Source organism: Coloeus monedula (genome assembly GCF_965178545.1).
Source record: "Coloeus monedula genome assembly, chromosome: 5".
Lineage (NCBI taxonomy): Eukaryota > Metazoa > Chordata > Aves > Passeriformes > Corvidae > Coloeus > Coloeus monedula.
Genome location: NC_138785.1, coordinates 28,274,803 through 28,297,151, shown reverse-complemented (window position 1 = coordinate 28,297,151; position 22,349 = coordinate 28,274,803). Strand labels below are relative to the sequence as shown.

At 40.1% G+C, this 22,349-nt stretch overlaps 1 protein-coding gene across 1 annotated transcript in view; it reads right to left on the bottom strand.

Annotated features, from left to right (window-relative positions):
- The window catches only part of GATB (glutamyl-tRNA amidotransferase subunit B), a 42,843-nt gene that overhangs the window by 6,625 nt on the left and 13,869 nt on the right, over positions 1-22,349 (bottom strand). Inside the window, exons 3-11 of the mRNA XM_082281765.1 lie at positions 19,542-19,655; positions 16,289-16,487; positions 15,190-15,312; positions 12,224-12,337; positions 11,118-11,202; positions 10,713-10,757; positions 8,622-8,811; positions 2,001-2,134; positions 1,550-1,628 (exon numbers count right to left, since the gene is read on the bottom strand). Coding sequence (XP_082137891.1) covers positions 1,550-1,628; positions 2,001-2,134; positions 8,622-8,811; positions 10,713-10,757; positions 11,118-11,202; positions 12,224-12,337; positions 15,190-15,312; positions 16,289-16,487; positions 19,542-19,655 — 1,083 coding nt within the window. The remainder of the gene's footprint in view (positions 1-1,549; positions 1,629-2,000; positions 2,135-8,621; positions 8,812-10,712; positions 10,758-11,117; positions 11,203-12,223; positions 12,338-15,189; positions 15,313-16,288; positions 16,488-19,541; positions 19,656-22,349) is intronic.

Below are 22,349 nucleotides of genomic sequence, written 5' to 3'. Positions count from 1 at the left end.
TGGTGTGTATATATAGCCCTTTCTGCCCTCAGGCCATCCAGCGTCTCTGCCTACTGCTGAGGATTGTTATAAACATTTGTTACTCTTCTGACATCCAGGCAACCAAAATACTTTTCTAAATGTGGCAAGGTTTCTGCAGTTTGATAGCATCATCACTCGGTGAGGGCAAACAGTACTGCGATTTCTGGGTCCAGTTTCAGAACACTGAGGACAACATGCACATTACAAGGAGCTGGTAATTAAACAACAAATGCATTTCTGTAATTCTTGACATTTCACAACCTGTCAGAAGTGCCTGTCACACAAATATATCACAAAGCAGAAAATCCCTTAGATGAGCATTAGTACCCTGTCCATACCGCCACAAGGAAGAGACTTAAGACTGGAGTTCTGAAGCTTCCCTTTCAAATGCAGACACCAAACTGATGGGTGTGCCACAACCCCGCAGGCACAGAACTGCTCTGCATTCCAGTGCTTTTCCTATTAATACTTATCTCCTTTTTGAAGCTTTTACTTTTCCAATACAAAATTTCCAAACACACATGCCTGAAGCCAGGCACTTAAATCCCTATTTATGATGCCCGTCTTACGCAGCTGGCTATCCACAGACACAGACCAACTTAATTAAGAACCACAAGCATCTCCAAAAAGAGAAAACAAACCAGAAAGTTCATTCACAGTTCATGAACGGTTTCACTGATAAACACTGAAACAGTCACCTAATGCACTTATCTAGAGTACAATAATTAATCTGAAAAGACAAATCATTCCATATAAATGAGCTTGCAGCAATTTAAGGTGAATGACTGATTATGGCCCATCACATAAAAGCCTCTAAATTTTGTCTACAGACACAGCAGTACCATACCCATCATAACCAGTTCACAATTTTAGATATAAATCATCAAGAGCTGATTTTTCAGACTGTCCTAAGGAAGATGATATTTAAAAAAACCCCAGCTTTACTTGCTTGAGGGCTTCATGACAGCACTTGCTCAAAGAAGCAAGGATAAAAGAAAGGCCAAACCTCTCCCACTTTTGACTCAGGTACACCAAAGCAGAACTCTTTTTGTGACTACACTTGGATGAATTCTATCCTTTCCCATGTGCTAATGCTTGGGAACGTAGACCTTACTGTCCCTAAGAATCTAGTAACTGATACTCTCATCTTAACTGCAAGCCATGGATTAGCTCCCACTGACCTTTCACACAGGCCTGACTGGAACAGTGAAATTGAGATCTACTGTCTGCTCTGTTCAGAAGCAGGATTTATTTGAGTTCAGTTCACATCATTTAAGTCTACTATTTGGCTTCTGCCCCCTTCTAACAGTGAATATGCAGATATATCTCTAAGATTATATACACACATAAGGCATTTGCATGTATTATATGTATAGAATATAGATACAGAAGCTATCCTTTATCAACACTCTAAGTAATTTCCCTTTAAAGCAACCATTGTACTGGTACACAATGATTATAAAATTGCTACACAACCAAAGTAAGCAGCCACAGATTCAGAGTAAAGCAAAATCAAAAAGGTACTTACCTGCTTTGCTGCTGTAGAAGAAATTTCTTTTTTTTCTAGAAGGTTCAAGAGGTCAGCCAGGACAAAAGAACTGACTGGGCTACGGAAAAAGTGGGCAGAAGTTACCTCAGAGAATAAGGTGTTGTAATGTATCTATGCTACTGCTGCTTGCCTAAAGATCACAGCATTCAGGATGACAAGCTGTTTTTCCTCATGTTTGGTACTAATGGCCTGACTATGCCTTACCATCATCACACTCTAAAGACTGAAGACTGGTTGCTACTCTTAACTACATGATCCTCGTCTCTGCCACTTATTTGTCTAATTCCATTTAGCAGGACAGAGGCAAGGCCTGTGCCAGGACTGCCTGGAGTAACAAACTTAACAGGTAGCAACTAAAGCAGGCACGAGCAATGGAGTGACATGGTACCATTCATGAGAAAAGGATCACTTTGTCTCTAAGAAGACTGACCTTTCCTTTACTGTAAGGGAATGTTGTTTCAAGTAACTGAGCAGGTCATTTAGAATCCAGCCAATCACTTTCTTTGGCTTCATTTGGGTCTGTTTTACCACACTTTCAAAGAATTCTGCCAGTCCATCTTCATTCTGTTTAAGAAAAATTAAATGTGTCAAAGGGATACTGGAGTGCAAACATGATTACAGAATCAAAGAATCACCACGGTTGGAAGGGACCTGTGGAGATCATCCGGTCCAACCCCTCTGCCAAGGCACGGTCACCTGGAGCAGGTGACAAAGGTTACAGGTTGCAATTAATTATACAATTACACTCAGCATATAAATGCTCGGTCCTAAAGTAAACTTCAGTTGTGAATTCACTGCAAAGTCACAAAACTTTGGAGTAATTTTATTAACAGCAGACAATCTTATGCCTAGAACAGGAACATGCAGTTTATGTGTCAGCCTGTCTGTTTCAGTGGAACTTCCAACAAATGAGCGATCATTTTTCTCTTAATGCCTCCCTAAAATTAGCATTTGGGGAGAAGCTTTCTCATCTTTGCAAGTGTTTTATGTATAATACTAGAAAATACAATGCTGCCATCTCACAGGCTGTCATGCTACCTTTTACCAAGAAGAGCCTTTTTCTGAAACTGTCTACAGATAATTCACTTGATCTTGCAATCACTTCTATTTATTTTGGATTGAGTGAGTAAGTTTAGCTTGCATTTACCCTTCAGTGATATGGAAAGGTCATATGTAAGAAGCAGGGTTTTATTTTTCCATTTTTTTTCAGAGAAGCTATGGTAAGCTTTTACACAGCACACTAAACGCTCAGAAGATATGACAGTGGGGGATTCAATTTATAGCCTAAGTGAAATCTGAGATTGTTTTTAGAAAAACAGATACTGCACAGTCTGTTGAATGCTGTGGTGTTTGTCATCAAGGCATTGATGGACCTTTAAATGCAGCACAGAACTCACTGGGTTTACTGAAGGCTGAAGAGGTCTGAAGTGGCAGCTCCACCTTTTCAATGAGGAATTCAAATCCAGCATGCCACTGGACTTCTGCAGTATGTAGCATAAACACACAGGAGGACAAGCCAGCTCTCAGAAGTCAGGAGATAACGGCTTAGAGATAGCCAAGGAGCTATTCTAAGAATACAGTCATCACAGCAAAAAACATTTCTCAAAAACATACTGACTGCAGCCAGATCTCTGAACAGTTATGAGCAAAAAGACTGCAGGGTAACCAAAAAACAAAGCCTGTGTTCTCCACTCACATTCCATCAAAACAATCTCATTTGCCCTTGTTTCTAAAGGCCATTTACTGCCATAGCAATACAGAATTTTAGACTTTCCTTCTCCAAACTTTGACAAGACAAACTTCCAAAAGTTCTGGATACCACATTTTTTGTTGGTAATTATGTATGGCTTTTGAGAAGACTGCGAGCTACTGATCTCTGTTCTGTGAAACAGAACAAAATTTATCTAGATTAATGTCTGATGTGCTGTAAAACTAGTGTGACAAGAATCAGACCCATCCCCTTCATCTTGAGACCATGACCAAAGAAACCAAGTTCTGGAAACCACTGAGGTCTTTTGTGAACCAAGATAAACCTTCTAACTCCCACTAGCTATCTATTGAATACACAGACATAATTCTCTTCTTCTCCAGTGTTCTGCTTTAACTAACAGTTACTCTCTAATCAAACTATGCAAAACTAAGGCTAAATAGACTAGAGGAACACATTTAACTTAAAAAAAACAGTAAAGGAATTACATGATTACCAAAGCACAGTAAACTTAATTAAAAACTGTATGTGTTAAGCAGAATTCCTACAATGATGCACTGCCAAGTACTGTACTCTTTCTAATTCACCTCAGGATTCAATAGCACAAACAAACACTCATTATTTAAACAGTGGGTTCCTTTACACAGAAACAATTGCCCATTCTAGGTAGGGAAAAGTGAGCGTGCCTGAATGCTGGTTTCTTTACACATGCTGCAGAAGGTTTATGAACATTCCAGGCAGAGTAGGTCTAGCTACAACATTATGCACAGGCAAATAATGTCTGCAGATGCCACATGTCTGAATGCAGCTACAGAGCTCAGACGCAGCACGTCCAGTGCTTCCATCATGTACAGGCTACAGAGTGTATCCCTCGCAGTGGGCACATCCAGATTTCTGGATACTTACAGCCTGGCTGGAGTTACAGTTCTGATCCTGCTGCCAGACCTTTGAAAAATCAAGGACAAACGTATGCAGCCTTTGCATTTTAATCAGATGATTTCCAGGCAACAAGTGCAGAAAAGCCCAGGAAAACTCAGGGAGACAGACTTACATATGCAAGTCTCTGAACCCCATACTCACTACTTGTGCACACATAACCAGACACATGCCCCAAAATTCACTTGCATTTCGTTTTGGGTTTTTTAAAGTGACTGTCATTTTTTGTAGCCAAAGAGAAGAAAAAACCCAGTAATGCTAGACTGAAATGAGTAAGGCAGAATGTCAAAACATCAGAATGACTGACAGAAATGAAACATTTTCCTTATTTTCTTGTCATATTAAAAAAAATGTAGGCATAACTTGATTAGCTTCAATTTCTACATACTGCAGTACTTGACTTTAATTTGGTTTACGTTTTGGTAAACTTTCTTCCTGCCAAATTCCCTCCAACTACCAACACACAGACCTGTCCCTTGCGGCAAATCTGAGCTGAAAACCACTGCATGCTCCAACATGCTGGATTTACAGGAATGCTGACTGCCTGTTCTCTCTTCATTCTGAATACTCTATTCTAAACGTCATTAACAGAAAACCAGAAATCTGGAATAGCAGCAGCATGTTTGTGATCCAGGCCACTCAGTGCTCCCATCAGAGACCAAATATGCTGTGATTTATTCATGTGAGTTTCACTGGCATGAAACCTGACATACCAACATTTCAATCAAATGCAAATTTCTTTCTTAAACATGGTTTAAAATGATCATTTCATAACACTGAGATGTAAAAACTCCTAGTGGTGTAGTGATTTCAGGTACCTTTTAAACAAGTTTAAAACAATACTTTGCAGAACACCATGGGTACAATCTTTAGAGACACTGGGACTGTAATGTAAACTTACTCTTTTAAAAACCAGTAATGTTTCCCAAAGAACTAAAGAAGAAAACTACTTCAATGTTCACAAATAAAATGTCATTTGCGGCTTTGTTATTCCCATTTTCGCCATCACAGTTCCTACAATAACCAACTGTGAGGAAACAACTGCTGCAAAAATGTACAAGACTGTCGGGGGAAAAAACCCCAAAGCATCCAGGAGACAAGCAGACCAGTCAAAGAAAGTTCAAACTTTTTCCTAAAGCTTCTTATAAAATGATCTGAATTCTAAAAATAAGCATAAGTTTACCTGCACACTAACATGTATGAGAATGGCACGGCATAAAACAAAATGGTCAAAACCAATTTCTCCAGAGACCCACTTCTGACTGTTTGAAGGAGTCACCAATGTGATTGTTCCACCAGGGCAATCAGCCCAAGTGAACAGCCACTTCTATCAGAGTAAGCAGAGGAACAGTAGATGCACAGGAAGACTTGGAATTCACATGACAAAGGAACTGATCAGACTGTTTTTTTTCTTGTGCTGTACTGTGACAATTGATGTATTTTCTGGTTGGACCTCCCTGGACCTCAGCACACATTTTGAAAACAAAATGTCACATTAACACATTAATACATTAATGTCTATGCCAGTATATCTTATTTTTTTACTCAATAGATAGCAAGATGAAAATACTATAGTACTGTAACTGGCAAAGTTGTCAGAGATCCTTCTCACTGATGTATTTACCAGATTATCAGTTTGCAGAGCAAAGCAGAAATTGCATGCAGAAGTTGAGTACCCAAATACCATGGAGTCTACATGGCTCAAAGAATAACATCTTTATGAGTAAGAATAGTTCTGCATGAAGAAAAATCAGAAACATCATTTATTTCTGCAATTTATATAAAACTGCCAAAAATGTAGCTGTTTACACTTAAAGGAATTTCAGTTATGAAGATACTAATAGGGTACTCCTTCCCTTTGAGTACATCTGTCATTAGCAGGAATCTCAGTTTCTCAGCACCACAGTATGTACAGGCGGCTCCTGTGTACGAGGACAAAGCTCTGGAAGCAAGCTCAGAAGCTAGCCTGCATGCTGGAGTATGTATGTTTTATTGTAACTTGGGCACAAAATGCTTTCTCTAACATGCTGGTGCAGAACAGACTTGGCATTTTAGAGCCATGCCTCTACAACTGCCATTTATTTAATGAGCACTCCTGGGCGCTCTAACCTGAGAGAATGCTCGTTAGATGTGTGCAGCTGGCCCTATCAGCAATGCCGTGCAGCTTCTGATGCAAGCGCAGCGCAGCGACAGACACAGCGCTTCCCGATGAACTAAGGGGAACGGGTCTCCCCGTGCCCAGGCAGGCAGCTCTGGTGGGGAGTGCACAGGCTGACATTCTAATGCACAGTAAAGGGAGACCCGCAACGAAGAACGTGCTCACTTCATGCATTCAAATGGATGCATTAGCTTATTACAAGCCAAATCCCAAACTTCCGGTTGGAGCTCATTAATTGTCTTACACATTGCAAAAACGATTAAAAGCAGAAAGGGGAAAAGCAAAGGCAATAAAGGATTTCAGAGAACAGCTGAAAGAAAGGACAGTTGATGAGGCAAATATATAGGGCTAGTTGGCAGAGATGACAGAAGCCACCCATACCAGCAACTTGATATGCACAAAAGGTGGGCTGATGCCAAGTGAAAGGAGTGGGTGCCCTGGGTGTGGCTGCCATGGAGTTCATGTTCTAAAGAGGGTGCTGTGTTTTGATTTGTGACCACAGCAACACTGACAACACACAGGTGTTTTGGCTACTGCTGAGCAGCACTTTCTTTCTCTGCTCTGTTCCCCATAGCAAATAGGCCAAGGATGGGCACAAAGCTTGGTGGGGACATGGTCCAACAGAAAACCCAAACTGGTTATATTCCACACCCTGCTCAACAAGGAAAACTGAGGGGAGGGGATTTTGGGGGATGTAGTCAGTGTCATTGGCTGCAGACTGGCAGCACATCAGTCTACTTGTGGGAGTGATGAGTGATTGTATTTGCATCATTTTTAGGTTTCCCCCTACTCCATTCCTTCACTGAAGTGTTTCTCTCAAACTGCGAGTCTTACTTGCTTTTCCTAATTTCTTCCCTGTACTGCTGACATGGAAAATGAGCAAGCAGTTGTGGTACTCAGCAGCTGGCAGGGCCAACCCACCACAGAGAGGGAGAAGTAGAAAAATTCAGAGAAAAATTATGCAGGACCTATCTACCCTTTCTACTCCTATGTTTATTCTAATATGTGAGAAATATGTTAATGTGAAAAAATGCATGCATGAACAGGAATACTGGCTGCAAAACATGATTTTGCAGCTTATGCAATGAAATAGAAAGGTAAGAACTGCTAACACCTCTCAATACTATGACTGCAGTCTTATGACTTTGATGAGACTTATGAATCACCTACCCACCAAACAATCTGCAACTCACTAAAAAGGCACAGCAGCACAAAAGCAGTTTTCCTAATAGCTTTCCTCAGAACACAGAATCGCCTTCTTCCTGTAGAATCAGCCTCTGTACAAGTGTATTAAATTACAGAGATACAAAGAAGGGATATGAGGTAGTTATGTGCACTACTTTCCCTTCATTTATAGTCAAGGGAAAGGATCTCCTCCAGAGGACAATTTAAAGTACTTACAGTTCTGCTCTGAATCTCACTCTGAAAAAATCCTTTGCCTTCTGTCTCCACTAATGACAGTGGTAACCAAAGCAGGACATTCTCCTAGATTCGCTGGGTATGTGAAATGTCTAATCTAGGGTGAGTACACTAACTCCCTCCCCAGAGTCACCACTGGCAAAGAGAGATGAGAGTTTGCACTTAAGAAGCTCAAAGTCCTCTAGAATATTGGGAGTTACAAGATTTTGCCCTCACTTCCTTATTTATAACTGTATTTGCCACATCTTTTCCCTTCTCATCTCCTCTTCTGAACCTACCCCTGGTAAACTGCACTGTGAGGTCAAAGTTGATACTATGCAACCATGTGGTATAATTCCCTAAGAGTAACGGAGGGGAGGGGGCGTTGCTTCCAATAATGTGGAAGGTAGGTCAGGGAGCACACGAAGCTGAAACATTTAGACTTTGGATTTTGATTCGTGTTCATTAAATATGGTCAATGTGCCCAGCCTTGCAGCAGGCCCAAAGCTGAAGAGCAGGCACTTGCAGCCAAGGGTCTGTATCCAGAAGCTGTACATCTGTAGCAGTCAGTCACGTGCATCAATGTGTAGACAGACAAGATCAATACTAAATAGCAGTCATTTGACTGCACTTTGCATGAGAAACGCTTCCTGGCGCACTGAGGTCGTTTTTCCCCACCATTCTGTGCGTATGGCTCCATGGCATGGCACAAAGTATGCACTGGACACACTTCCAAATAAGACTATTCATAAGGACTGACAGCTGGTTAATACAACAGTTGTAAATCTTTTCAAGAACCATGCAACTTTGAAGCTTCTAGGCTTATTCTAGCACTTGATCAATAGACCTACCAATAAGGTGAAGCTGTGTTCAGGAAGAATCCCATACTGTTCAACAAGCTTTTCTCTCTTCACACTGGGGAGGTCAGGAAGTCTCTCATGAATCCAATCAATATTTATCACTTGCTGATGGTTCATATTAGCTGGCAAAGACTTTGCATCGTACAGAACCAATGGGGGAAGGTTTGGCTCTGGCATGAACCTAGCAAAAACAAAGAAAAATTCCTTTATAATTATTTTCCCTCAGAAGCTAAACAACAAGGAATAAAATTGATACCACAATTTTATACTTCCTGAAAGTTTTATCACCCTTTCAACTAAACAAAATATTAAAAATTAATGACTTGGTATATCACTGGTAAGTAGAAAGAGACCAGGCCCCAAACTGTTGCAAAGTCTCTATTTTTTTTCTTCAGGTATTTTCCACGAATTGTCAAAGAGTTCATAATACAAAAGGGATAATTCAAACACTTCTGCACCAAAAAGAGTAATAAAAAGTCCCAATAGCACCAGTAATAAAAGACATGGAAACAGCCCACTCTTTTTGGCATCAAGCATGAATTACAGACCTGGACAAAAATGGGCCCGCGCTGGCAGGGAAGGACTCAGATTGACAGCCAGCTGCCAGGAGTGATCTGGGCAGGTTGTAACCTTTTCCAGACAAACTTCAAAAATCTTGATGAAATCTCATGCTGTGCTAAAAGCAAAGTTACTGTGCTCAGCAGGGTGCCATCACAGAACAAAAGGCTCCCTTAAAGAGAAGGCCAATTCAAACTACTCAAATATCTGCGATTGAAGCAGAAACTTCACTCTTACATGATCAAATGAGGGGTTCAAAACCACCAGAAAAAAGGGCTTGGGGCTATAATGATTTCTATTTAAAATCTGCCTAAACAAAGATTTTAAATTTAATGTATAATGTGCAGCATTAAGTTACACAAAACCCTAAAAAACATAGTTTACAGTTCAGTACTGTTCATAATCTTAGTACTAGTAATAATTTTTATGGTCTTTATTTGAAATATCTTAGACTCATCAGTTTTGTCTAGTTTTCATGAATTTTCGTTTGCATTTTTTCAAATTAGTCTTTTTAGATAAGCCTCATGCCTGCCCCTACCATAACAAGGAATTCATAAAATGATCAGTGCTGCATTTCTACAAAAACATAATCTAAAAAGCAGATTTAAATTAAAAGTTTGTGGGATGCTTTCAAAATTGTTGCTTTGCTGTAACAAGATCAGTGCTAGAATATAAAATCTAACAGGAACACAGAGAGCTGACAAAGCTAAGAGGCTCTGAAAGTTCTCCAACTGGAAAGTGAACTCTGGGAGTAACAGGAAGCTCTCTCTGGGATGCAAAGCTAGGGAACTACTAGGAGGATCAGCTTGAAGATGGCTCTGAGCAGCTGTGCTGCTGCCTTGCAGTGTTGCCTCAGAACTTGTTCCCAGCAGAACTGCTTTCCAACAGGAGTCGTGCCTTGTCCCCTCAGCCCCACAGCTAAATCCTTCCTGGGTGACTGTATGGTTCAGTGGCCATCATCTCACTCTTAGGGAAGGCAAAGTACTCAGCAAGGTAACACCTTCATTAGGTCTACAAAGAACTTCAAAGTAGAAACCAGCCCATGAATGCTGACACCTTTCAACAGCAGTTAGGATTTTCAAACAGTGTTTGTGACCTGTGATCAGAGAATCTAAGCATGGAGGAGCAGGGCCTGCTAGCTGAAAACCATTTCCTTTTGTATTTACTTAAAGCAGGAGCAATGTTGAACTCAGAATATTCTGATGTTTTATGTCAGGCATTCTTAAGAATGCACTTATACTGGCCATACAGTAAACCTTCAACTTTCCCACTTTGAGCTGAAGTATTCCCAGCCTAGTCTCTGGGAAAGCTTCCGGGGTTTTACCAGAAATGAGACACAAATCCAGATCTAAACTGCTCAGACTAGCACTGATTTTGATAGGTCTCTGCCCCTTCCAGTGGAAGGTAAACTTCCAACACATACTCACTGCACTGACTAACTTTACATCCTTATTACACTGGCTACACTTCAGAAATTGAATAAATCCTCAGTTCGTGAAATGTTAAGTCTATTAAAAAAAGTACCGATAATCCTGTTTTCCTTCTTTGTCTCTCATTGGTACTGTGCACCTAAAATAAAAACAAAACAAGATGTGAAAAGAGGTACACCACAGAATTAGTTTTATGGCAAATACACAAACCAAAACCTCTGCCTCATGAAGATTAGGAGAGCCTCTTAAAACCACTTCAAAGAATAAGGGCATGTAAGAGGGCAGTCATTTTCACACAGACACTGCTTGATGCAGCACACAATCTGCTGTGAAAAAGCCTCAGCCTTAAATTACTCCCTATGAGGAGACTATACTTGTGAACATTAGCTCTAGAAGACACAAGTTGAGCAGTACTGTATTACATCTCCTGATCATGTCACTAGGTATATGTGGGCACTCTAAAGTGGCTATTCTGTGTTCCTCCAAAATAAAAACTCACCCAAGCTTGGAATCAAAGGCTCTTGTTTCATTCAGAATTGTCCCTCCATTTTCAAGTTCTTCAATTTGCCTCTGTATTTCATAGTCTGACAGTAATAAAAGAAAAAAGAGTAAGCTTGTTAGACTACACTATTAGCTTTAGTGCACTCCACTATTTCATTTTTCACTGCTATGCAATAATGCAATACTTTGTTGTTTTAACCTTAATGAAATCACCAGCAGTAGTTATGGGCAGAATTATCAGTCACTGTCTCTCTCTCCAGCACTGTTTCTTTCTTTGTGTGTTTTCCTCATCTTCTTTCATTTCCTTTAAATGGAAACCATTTTCTCCCAGGGACTGCAGTCAAGTCATACGTTCCTGGTGACCTTGCAGTCACCCATTTCAGTTTTCTTTTGGAGATGTAGCAATCAGCTTTTTTTGCTCATACCCAAGCTGCATCTGAACTTCACACACATCATGTACCATACTCAGTGGAAAGCAATCATCTCCACTGGAGGACACAAAGCCATCGCTACCATATTTCTGTACATGGTAGGGACCAAACCACCTGCTTCATTCTTCTTGTAGGCAGAGATATTACTGCAAAAAACCTGCAGACTAACATGCCTGTTCTTCCCAGAGTATCCCATACTAAGATTTATTCTGTCAGGGAGCAGCAAGAGCTGCTCCATAAAGAGGGATAAGCCAGGAGTGAAGGGTGACCAGAGCCCAGGCCATGCCCTCATGGTCTGATGCAGTCCCACCAGTCTGGACAGCGTGAGCAGGGGCAAGTGCTACTAAGAGAGTCCATTCAGGGAGCTCAGGGAGAAGCAGAAGGAGCTAGGTCCTGAGACAGGACTGGAAACAAGACTACAGAACAGGTCCAAGGTCCTTCAGGAGAGAGGACTGAGAGGACTGTGACACAACCACTCAGGCAAGGTCTGAAGGCCCCAGCCTGAGCCTAAACGGAACTCCTGTATCCATAGGCAAGGAACATGAAAGAGACCCCCAGGCAAAGCTAGTCAGGGCATTTAAGGCCAATTACTGCACTCAGAAGCCTGACATATTTTATCTCAGACCACATAAAATATCTACAATGCTCTTGTAATGAAACAACCACCATTTACCTACTGCTTTTGCCAGAAATCGTATGCTATTGATATTCTTCACTTCAGTCCTCACTCCATAAGGTTCTCCAGGGTGATGTACAGAAACATTGGCATCCACTCTCAGCTGACCCTCTGGAAAAGGAAATTTTATTAACAGAACAGTCTGCCCTGAACAGTAGAGTTAAAAACCGTGGCATGCATTAATAAACTGCATGTTATGTGCAGAGCATTAGTAGCAGATTTCTCTATGTTCAGAAAGGAGTAATGACCACTTCATCATAGCTTTCTGTTTGTCATTCCATCTCAAGCCACTGCCTTGTATCATTCAAAATAGTTTTAAATCATTGCTCGTAATTCCTCTCAGAAAACTGCATGATGCAGTGCAGCACAGATCCTCTAAGCCATACAGTAAAAAGAGCTTCTGATTCACAGCTCTTAAATAAAGGGCAGAATTAGACAAGCAAAGTGGTGGATTGTGAGCCTCCATTCCTCTCAAAGCAGCACAAAAATACCTTTTGGAATTACAATTTGATGGATATATACTACCCTAGCATGGAACACAAGAACTTAAGGTTATGTTGAACAGATTTACTAAGGTGGTTCTTGGAAATTTACAGCTCAAGGACAAATGTGAGAAGCAGTGGATTTTTTTGTAATTTTCTTCTTCTCCTTCAGGAAATTGCAATCTTACCCCCTGAAATGTCCCTGGCTGCCAAAAACAGTACAAAGTTTTATATAAAAGCATCATGCACCCTCAGCCCAAAATGGACCAATGTCCTTAAACATTTTTAATGACTCAACCACAAGCAAATCGTAATTGTATCTTTCTAAGTATTGTCCCTCTAAAGAAATCTCTTCTGAGAAGAAAAGGCTTGCCACAGTTATCAACTGCTGGGAATACACCAACAGGAGAGGCTGTTATTACATCCTGGAATGTTAAGAAACATTATTGTCCCCATATTACACAGTGAACATCTGTAGCCTTTCCCTGTGGGGTTTTTTTTTTAATTCATTTTTAAATTTCAAATACAGATAAAAAGAAACAAATGCCTACTGATTGGATACAGCAGCATTATAAATGAGAGTGCAAAATGGCTCACAGTTAACACTGTGAAGATGCTACGGCTTCAGAAGCCATTCCGGTCAATAGATTTAAATTGACCGGCAAGGCCTTGGTACAATTTGTAAAAGCAGGCTGGATGACAGCACACTAATTTCCTCTGCCTTCACAGAGCCCTGCCAGACATGCAAATGAGACAAAGATGCTGGAATGACCCAACATCTCTTTCAAGGGAAGTATTTTGCATGTGCTCCCTCTTTGGGGTAAAACTTGTACTTGTTCCAAAGGAGGAATAGTCTTGTCCTGCTCTTGCTTCATTTGAGATGTGACCTGTTTCTACTTGGATGTAGGTGTCAGTGTGACCAGACAATGAACTTAATCAGGCATAAGCAAAAGGAGACCCAGGCTGAAAATGTTCTTAAAAAAACAAAACAAAACACTTTTTTTCTTTAAGACCAGCTTATTTTTCTTTCACTTTACAATGAAATCATCTTTTCATTTGTTTGTTGGTAATGAAATAACACCTGATAAAATTGGGCACTTGTCTTCACTGTACATGCAAAAGCCCCTAAAACCTTCACACAGAAAGAAAAAAAAAAATCTAAATACTGTTATAACTAACTATCCTGGAAGAAACATATTTCCAATACTGGGATTCTCCTATAAAGTCAGAAATCTCCCTACGACAAAAGGTATCATAAAGCAATTCCAATGGCAATCTCAGGACCAAATTCAGTAGTTAAATACTGTATATATTGTACATATGTATGCCCACAAAGGCCCTTGAAGAAGCATCCAAACTGGCTGCTTAATACTGACAACTGTGCCTTATTTGATATGTACGACATTTGTGTGAGAAAAGATTCAGAAAAATAGATAATGTCTAGCTATTATTATTTCCCACTACATTAAATTATATTGCATCAGTAGCCAACATTTATTGGATCCCATTTATTGTGCAATGCATGGACCACTCTGACTCAGTTTTTCAGGAGACATCCACTTGTATAATGGACTGAATTTGTTGCCAGACAGTGAGGCCAACTGTCACAGGCAAAAATATAGCTTACACTATGAACACTAATAAGCAGCTGCTAATTGTGGGTATGTGTGGAGAGGATGAATGCCTGAAACCACTTTTAAATTCTTTGGCAGATGTCTGCTATGTGCTACCTGTAACCGTGGGCTGGTTGTAAATTTTGGTAACATTAAGACTGAGGAAAATGGCATGACCTGAATCTTCCAATTAATGAGACAGAATCACCTGCCTGAATGCAGGCTATGCTTCTGCACATCACCTATTACGAAAATTGGGGCCTTAAAATTACAGAAAGAAGAGCTGGTGCCAGAAGCAATGTTTCCTACAAAAGGAAGTGGTCTCAGAAAGATAGGCAATCTTGGCTAAAGTTAAACCCCACCACCCATTTCTGTACATGCTGTTGTTTACTCCATCTAATCCATGACACCGGCACAAGTTTACTGCCTACATCAATTTTATGACTAGCTGAGACCTGACACTTAGAAGATGATCCTTGCTCACACTACTTTGTCCCTTTGTCCTTCCCATACTCTACAATTAAACCTTACTACAGATCTTCTGTGCTGCAGTGCTGTGGCAAGCAAGATGGAGAGAGACTGGGAGAAGCACCACAAGAGCCCTGGGGACATTTCTTCCTGCCTAGCTTTACCCCGTAAAATTACTTTGTGAGGAAACAGAACATCTAGCATGGCAAAGCTCTGCAGACAAAGGCAGGCCTATAGGCATGGCAGACACTAGGACAGACTCTGAGGATTGTAAAAACAACAGCTAGAAAAGGCTATACATTATAAGCAACTGCTGAGCAAAATAACCAGAAGCTGCAAAACCCCTGCAAATGCAGAGAATTACTGGTGACAAGGGAACATGCCTTTCTCCCCTCAGTACCTGCCATGACTGCCTGGCTGCTCCCCAGTGTTTGCAGAATGAGCTGAAGCTCTCTGACTGCTGCAGCTGCTTCTTCCCCACAGCACATATCAGGCTCCATGACAACCTCCATGAGACCGACTCCTATCAGGGGAAGAGACAGGAAATTTCAACAACAGCTTTTGATCTTGGCATATGAGAGTGCAACTGGCTAAACACATGAAAGAACCTGGGCTTTTTTAAAGAAAATACTAAAAATACATAAACCCCCATGTATTATTTAGTAACTGTCACAATGGGCCTAGCTGCGGACTGCTAAAAAACTTTTCCTTCTATTTTTTTAAAGAAACAGACAAACTGCAGACAGCCCTCCACCCTTTGATGACATGCAGATCATAAGGACCCATTCCTCTGAGAACTCTGATTTAAAGCCAATCGGGTTCCACATAAATTTATTTATTTTAAACTAATTTTGGAGCAGGCAGAACTGTAAACAGATGTAGTCTAGTTTTTAGCTTCAGGACCTAACTTTCAAGGAAGCAGAGCAGCCACAGCCCTCAGCTTCAATAGACACCAGAGTGCTTTGCCCCAGTTAGGCTAGGCCAGTTAGGTTGCTGCCCATGTTGTGTGCTCCTTTGGACCACTCCACTTACCATTTCCAAGTTAAAAGAGAAAATCTACATTTCTTCAAAGCTAATAATTAAAAGAAATGTCTGACTCATGCACCAACAAATTCCAACAGCTGCTCTTTCTATACACAAAGTTGATTCACTAGGTCTGTTATATTTTACTTTTTTTAACAACACATACAGTGCAGAGCTTAAATAGCTGAGTGGCTCTATGTGACTGACACAGTTTTGAGCAAACTTGAGCCAAGAGATTTCTAACTTGCTACTGCCAATTGCCATCAACCAACAGCAAATGGGAAAGTTTACTGGCCATTAAAAAAATCAAGTATTCATCTGTTTCAAGCGTAGCAGTCATTTTTACGAATTATTTTTTCAAGGAGAGAGACATAAAGCTGTTGTTATTTTTTGTCTGTCTCCTGTCACCCATTTACCTTTAAAGACTCATCTTACCCCAAAAGGAGGAGAAAAATAGGAAAATAATCCAAGCCTACCAGCCCTATTCAAGTCCACAAGAGTCTGGCTCCTTGTGTCATCATGGAGACTTTTTCCACTGTCTTGCTCCAACTGAATTTGTTTGATCCTCACAGTTTTGGTGACCATCTGGCTCATCTTCTTGTCTATGCAGAGATTGTATGACAGACTTCCATTCACTGCAATAGGAACTCTTTGCTGAGTGATTTGATAGCCAGCCTGTCAACAAAATTAGCTTTATACTCAAATGAAACATTCACTTTTCAGACAGCAGACCAAGTGCAAGTATTATTGACTAAGAACAAAACTGAAAATGCAACATCTTTTATAGTGACCTATATAAGAGGAGAGAATACAAGGACATGTAAATTCAAAAGTTATTTTGGTCAGATGAAGAGGAGGCAAGCTAGAAGATGAGCCTAGAATTCAAGATAACAGTAAGAAGCTGGAAGTCTGGAAAAAATACGAGGACTCCTCAATACAGACAAATATATGATACCCTACTAATGCTGAAGTTATCAATAATCAACTGCACAATCTCTTGCCAAGGATGACAAACTTCACTGATACTGCCCTGGTGCAGGATATGGACTGGAGGAGGTTCTTCCATGCCTGTGGTTCCATGATGATGTTAGATCTTGTTTGAAGCCAGTTACTGTACTTCCATTCCCAAGCTGGGGCTATCCCTCATCCTCCCAACAGGCTGAATAACCCTCTCTGTCTATTCCAAACTGTACTCATTAGAGGGGAGGAGAGGGAAGGGGTGCAGGTGTGGAAATCAAAAAAATGAGAAAACTCCATTTCATTAATGCAGCAATTTAAAAGACAAGACACTGCAACCCCACTTAAGGCACACAGCTGATAAATGCCACCTCATGCCTGGGACTCCACTCAAAGGGAAACTGCTGGCCAAAAAAGTGGCTACCAGTAACAAGGTATTGGAGTAATTGCAATGATGTAAAAATACAGAAGCAAATCAATGACAGCTGAGGTGGGGTCCCTGTTGTTTCCCCCTTCCTCACCTGCCTATGGCACTAGTGGTGAAAATTAAAAAAAAACATCTGCCAGATGCAAATGATTTGGGAGGATTATCTGCATATTTTGCAGGGATGACGAGCTTACTCTGAAATGCAGAGATGGTGAATCCCAGGGCACTGGAATGGAGAACAACAGTCTGGCCCTGTCAACACCCCAATTTATATATGCAGTGAAGTGCATGACCTTTTAGACATAATCACTGTAAGAAAAATAAAATAACTGACTCTCTGCAGCCTATGCTAATAACACAGCTCTTCTCATCTCCTAAAACTTAGCATTAAAATGATTTTTTTAAAGCCTGAAATATTGAGTGACAATAAATAATATGAATCCCATTTCCCATCCAAAGCCCCATTTTCAAGAGTAACAATAATCCCATTGTCAAATGACCCTAAGAGCTGGATTTATCTGTTCTATTCAGCTCATTAGCCTAAACTCTGCATCTTATTACAGGGTTCCTCACTAGACTGTTCACTATGAAACGCAGGTCAGGCAGTTTATTGTCAGTGCTTAAACTGCAGAAGTCAGTCAGTAAAAAGCCAGAATTACATGTTTCAAGCTAATAAAATGTGTCAGCATTTCCCTGACCAAATTTCCTTGCTTATGTGACCAGAGGATCCTGTAACTCATGTCTGCAGAGTCCCACAGTTTCTTCCACCTCAACTGTTCTCTTGGACACACAGATGTGGATTCTTTCCCATGACAACATTCATCCATATAGCTGCTATGCAGCAACTGATAGCAGCAGACATCACAAGAATATGAGAGTGATTTCAATTTAGTAGAGTAAGCACTAAAGGTAATTTGCAAACAAGTCTGTGATGTTTTTGATGTTTCTTCAAGAAAAGGAATTTTGAAAATCATGTTTATTTCCTGCTATTTCATCTTTTTCCCTTCAGGTCTTGAAATGGGCTTTAAGATAGTTCTACAAGTTTAAGAAAAACTACTGACAATTCAAACTCCTAAGTTTGCTTTTCACATTCCCAGCAGGTCACTACAGAGCTCCCAATAAAAGGGCCTCTTAATGGCTTACAAATATTTGCAAAGTTATCCCCAGAAACCAAATCAAAATTATAGCAACTTCACAGAAGAGCCACAAGTTCCCAACCTAGAAGAAAATAAACCAGAAATCTCTTCTGAGATCCAGGTCTCCAGTGGACAACTATAATATAATTCTAAGGTGGGAGCAATTGTATTTGAAAATGTTTTGTGTAACTTCAAAATACTTTCAATGTCTGAACAAGAGTGGGAAAGAAAGTGATTTGGTTAATAAGACAGCACCTCTACAGATTCATCTGGGATCTGAGAGGTCTCCCACTCTGCTTCTCTGGATGTCTGAGACTCCTCACCCACAGAGAGGATAAGCTAACATGCCTGATCTTTCCCAGATAAAATAAACCCACATACTTTTATTGTAATGTCACCAGATCTTCACCCCCAAAACCACAGAAACTAAAAATAGCTTCCTCCCTTTGACAGATTAGTGTTAAACTGAAACATTCAGTACAAATAAGCTGATGCAAAAATAAGTTAAAAATTAGAAGCGTTTAATGTCATTAGAAAGAAAAAGAGGCTCAAACACTGCTGCATCCTGTTGCAAGGACAGAAGTCATGTTCTTAAATTATTTCAGTATTTCAACATCCATATCAAGTGCAGCAAAATGCATTTGACTTCCAGTGGCACCTTCTACCCAATATGAAATCCACCGAAAAACCATACTGCAAAGACTCCATTTCTCAGTTGTTTTGGTTTTTTCATTTATTAGAACTATGACTGAGAAAGTTTTGAAGGGAAATTAAATATTTTTAGGTCCCTAAGCACACACAAAGAAGCCACTACTGTGTTTATTCCACTGGAACCTGTGTTTGTTATACATTCACTTTAAATGAAGGACTATTACCAGACTGCTTTTACCCTAACAGACGATTGGTACAAAACACCATGCACGGACAACTTAAGGGACAAAGCAGCTCCAGCTCCCAATTCAATTACATTAGGCTACTGGAATTGTGCAGCTAAGCAAGGAGTCAGCAATCAGAGCAATCATATTCAATCAGCAAGCACCAGGGTACAGCTGCCTATTCCATCAGGGCACAGTGCAGCATCCTGTTGGGGTGAGCAGAGCACTGACTGAAAACAGAAAAAGCATCTCTTCACTCCTCCCCTGCTGCCATCCGTACTCCAGACTTGTCCTTCCTACAGCCCAGGAGGGACCAGCCATACTGCATACTTACAGGCAGATCTGCATAGAAGTAGTGTTTTCTGTCAAACAAGGACTTCTTGTTTATGCTGCAGTTGAGTGCCAGGCCTGTCATCACTGCTGCTTCTACACATCTCCTGTTGAGAACCTAAGGAAACATGACACATGGTTTTGCTCAGATACTCAGTATGTTACAAATGTGTCTCCCACACACTGCCTTATAAGGAGCATATATTCAATTTCTCTTGTCTTCAGTCACCATTAGATCTCTTTCTTTGCGTGGGTAGCTCTTATTCATCATTAAAGTTGTGGTAGCTATAAATCTGCAAAGCTTTAAGATGAAAAAACAAGCTATTCAGTCATTTTGTCATACCACATATGGAGGTGTGCACTGTTCTGGCTTGCTACTTTTGCAAAAATTCAGTGCTTTTGAATCTTTGAGGGTACAAGAGACAAATCACAGCACATGATAACTGACTTGTAACCAGCTGTCAGCTCATACTGGGAATTTGAAGCACAGGGGATTTGCATTAGGGACTGCAGTGCTGTTACAGTAGAACACTTCAGAACACCTGTAACCACAGAGCCACAGTGAATTTAGGAGTATCTACACATACCACAGATTTTAATACTTTGCTTAACCAGGATGAAATGATGCACACTTACGTCTTGGCTAAAACAGAACCCAAAAGACAGCAATTGATCCCATGGCTACAAGTATACACGTTTCCAGTACCCAAGAAACCCATGTGATTAAGGTTTTTGCAGAATGCCATGTGGTCTGAAGACCCAGAAAGGCCTTCACAAAGAAATAAAGGAGTTAAATGCAATTCTTCACCATGGACCCATCACTCTCCACACTACACCCTTCCATCTCCCCAGAAGGGTCAGGATCCAGAGGAGAAAGAAAATTTCACTCCAAAAAGTACTGACAAATGATGGTTTTTTCAGATGTGCTCTCATTAATTTAACAGTTCGTTTAACTAACATCAAATGGATGAAACTGAAAAGGAAAAAAGACTGAATTTGTCTTAGTACAATTCTGACATGCTCACACTTACAGCATTTTGAAACAGGAACAGAACTTTATCCATCTTGTTCTGCACTGTACAGCTGCCAAGAAGTCTATTTCCAGAAGGACCATTAAAGGAGCACATTATGTAAAAGAATGTACATGACTTCATCTGCATTGACCAGAACATAAAAGGCTTAAATAATGTTTTCTTCCATGTTTCTGACACTATTTACTTTTTATATTCTCCAGCCTGATTTCTGAAAACATATTAAGCAGCTGTACATTTCCCATCATCCCACATCTTCAGCCAGAAAACGAATATCTTTATTTTACTAATTTAGTTTTTAAAAATCAAAATAGTAAGAGAGGATATGGGCAACTCTTCATGTAACCAAAACTTAAAAATTGCTTATACAGAAAAGAAATTAAATATTTAAGACATTTAACAAGGGAACTTTCAGATCTTTAGTGTAGCTATATATGGCTAACTAGAACACATCATCTGTTCAGGCATATTTTACTTATTAAAAAATTTAAGAGATACATAAAGCAAATTCTAGACAAAAAAAAAGGAAGAACAATCTCCCTTTGAAATACTGATTCACAGAAAAATGAATACAATTAGTCCTGACTCTAATCTAAAGAAAATTGGTAACTACAAAATATTAATTTATTTTAGTAGCATAACTGCAATTCATTATATAGTAGATGCTTCCGTTTTCAATAATTAAATGCCTCCAGACAGTACAGACACTTTTTTTTTACTGTTTAAGGAATTCTGTAACAGTGCTAGTCAAACTGTTCAATGTTTAAAATATCATCCTATTTCTAAATATGCAGGCAAATTTCCTCCTACTAAAGCCTTATGGCATAATCCTGTTCAGCTTTACAAATTAGTGAGGACCATGCCAGTCAGTCCTTTACAAACTGGCCACCAGAAACCCATTAAGCCTCCATAGGGACTGGTGGACTCAAAACACCACTGCTTCAAAGCAGTGAACCAGTATCCTGCTACAATTCCTGATGGTGCAGGGGCTGTGACTGACAGCAACCAGTGAACAAGACAAAACCCAGCTCCTGGGTCACAACCAGTGAAAGCTTCATAGCACTTCACTGCCCTTCAATTTTTACTTCAAACAGGTTAGTGTGTATCTTACTCATTGTCCTAAGGGATAACACTGTTTTGAGGTGAAAAAAATAATCCCCATGTACATACTACTTATACCAGAGAGAACCTTTTGCTCGACTGCTGATGAAACATTTTGGTGGCTCTGGGGAAAAACTGGCATAAAAACATGAAGTATTGATTATTTTTTATGTAGTATTACTAAGCATTTAGATGACTCTGATGTGTATGTATCCCCAGTGTACTGGATCATAGTAGCCAAATTGTTGTATATGCACCATTACTCATTCAACTTCCCGTGCTATTCCTTCACCGATCTCAGTGGGGAGAGAAGGCCTTGCAAAGCAGATCTTTCCTGCTATGGCATACTCAGATGGCTGCCATGCCAATCTGCTTCCTCTGCCCTGTGTGCCTTTAAAAAAAAACAACCCAAAACCAACCAGATGACCCTTTTCTTCTTCAAAAATCAAAACTTATCTAATACTGCTTCATTTCTGAAGTGACTTTTACTACCCATTCCCATGACCAAGGTTGTAAACACAAAGCAGAATTGTTTAAGCAAACTACTACCTTTCCTTCAAACAAGCCTTGCTTTTCAAATAATCTGCAGTGATAAACATCAATTCAGTGTGTGAAACTTCCCATACTAATGACCTAGAGTAAGTCCTCCAGCTTGTTTATGCAGTAAGCTGTTATTAAGT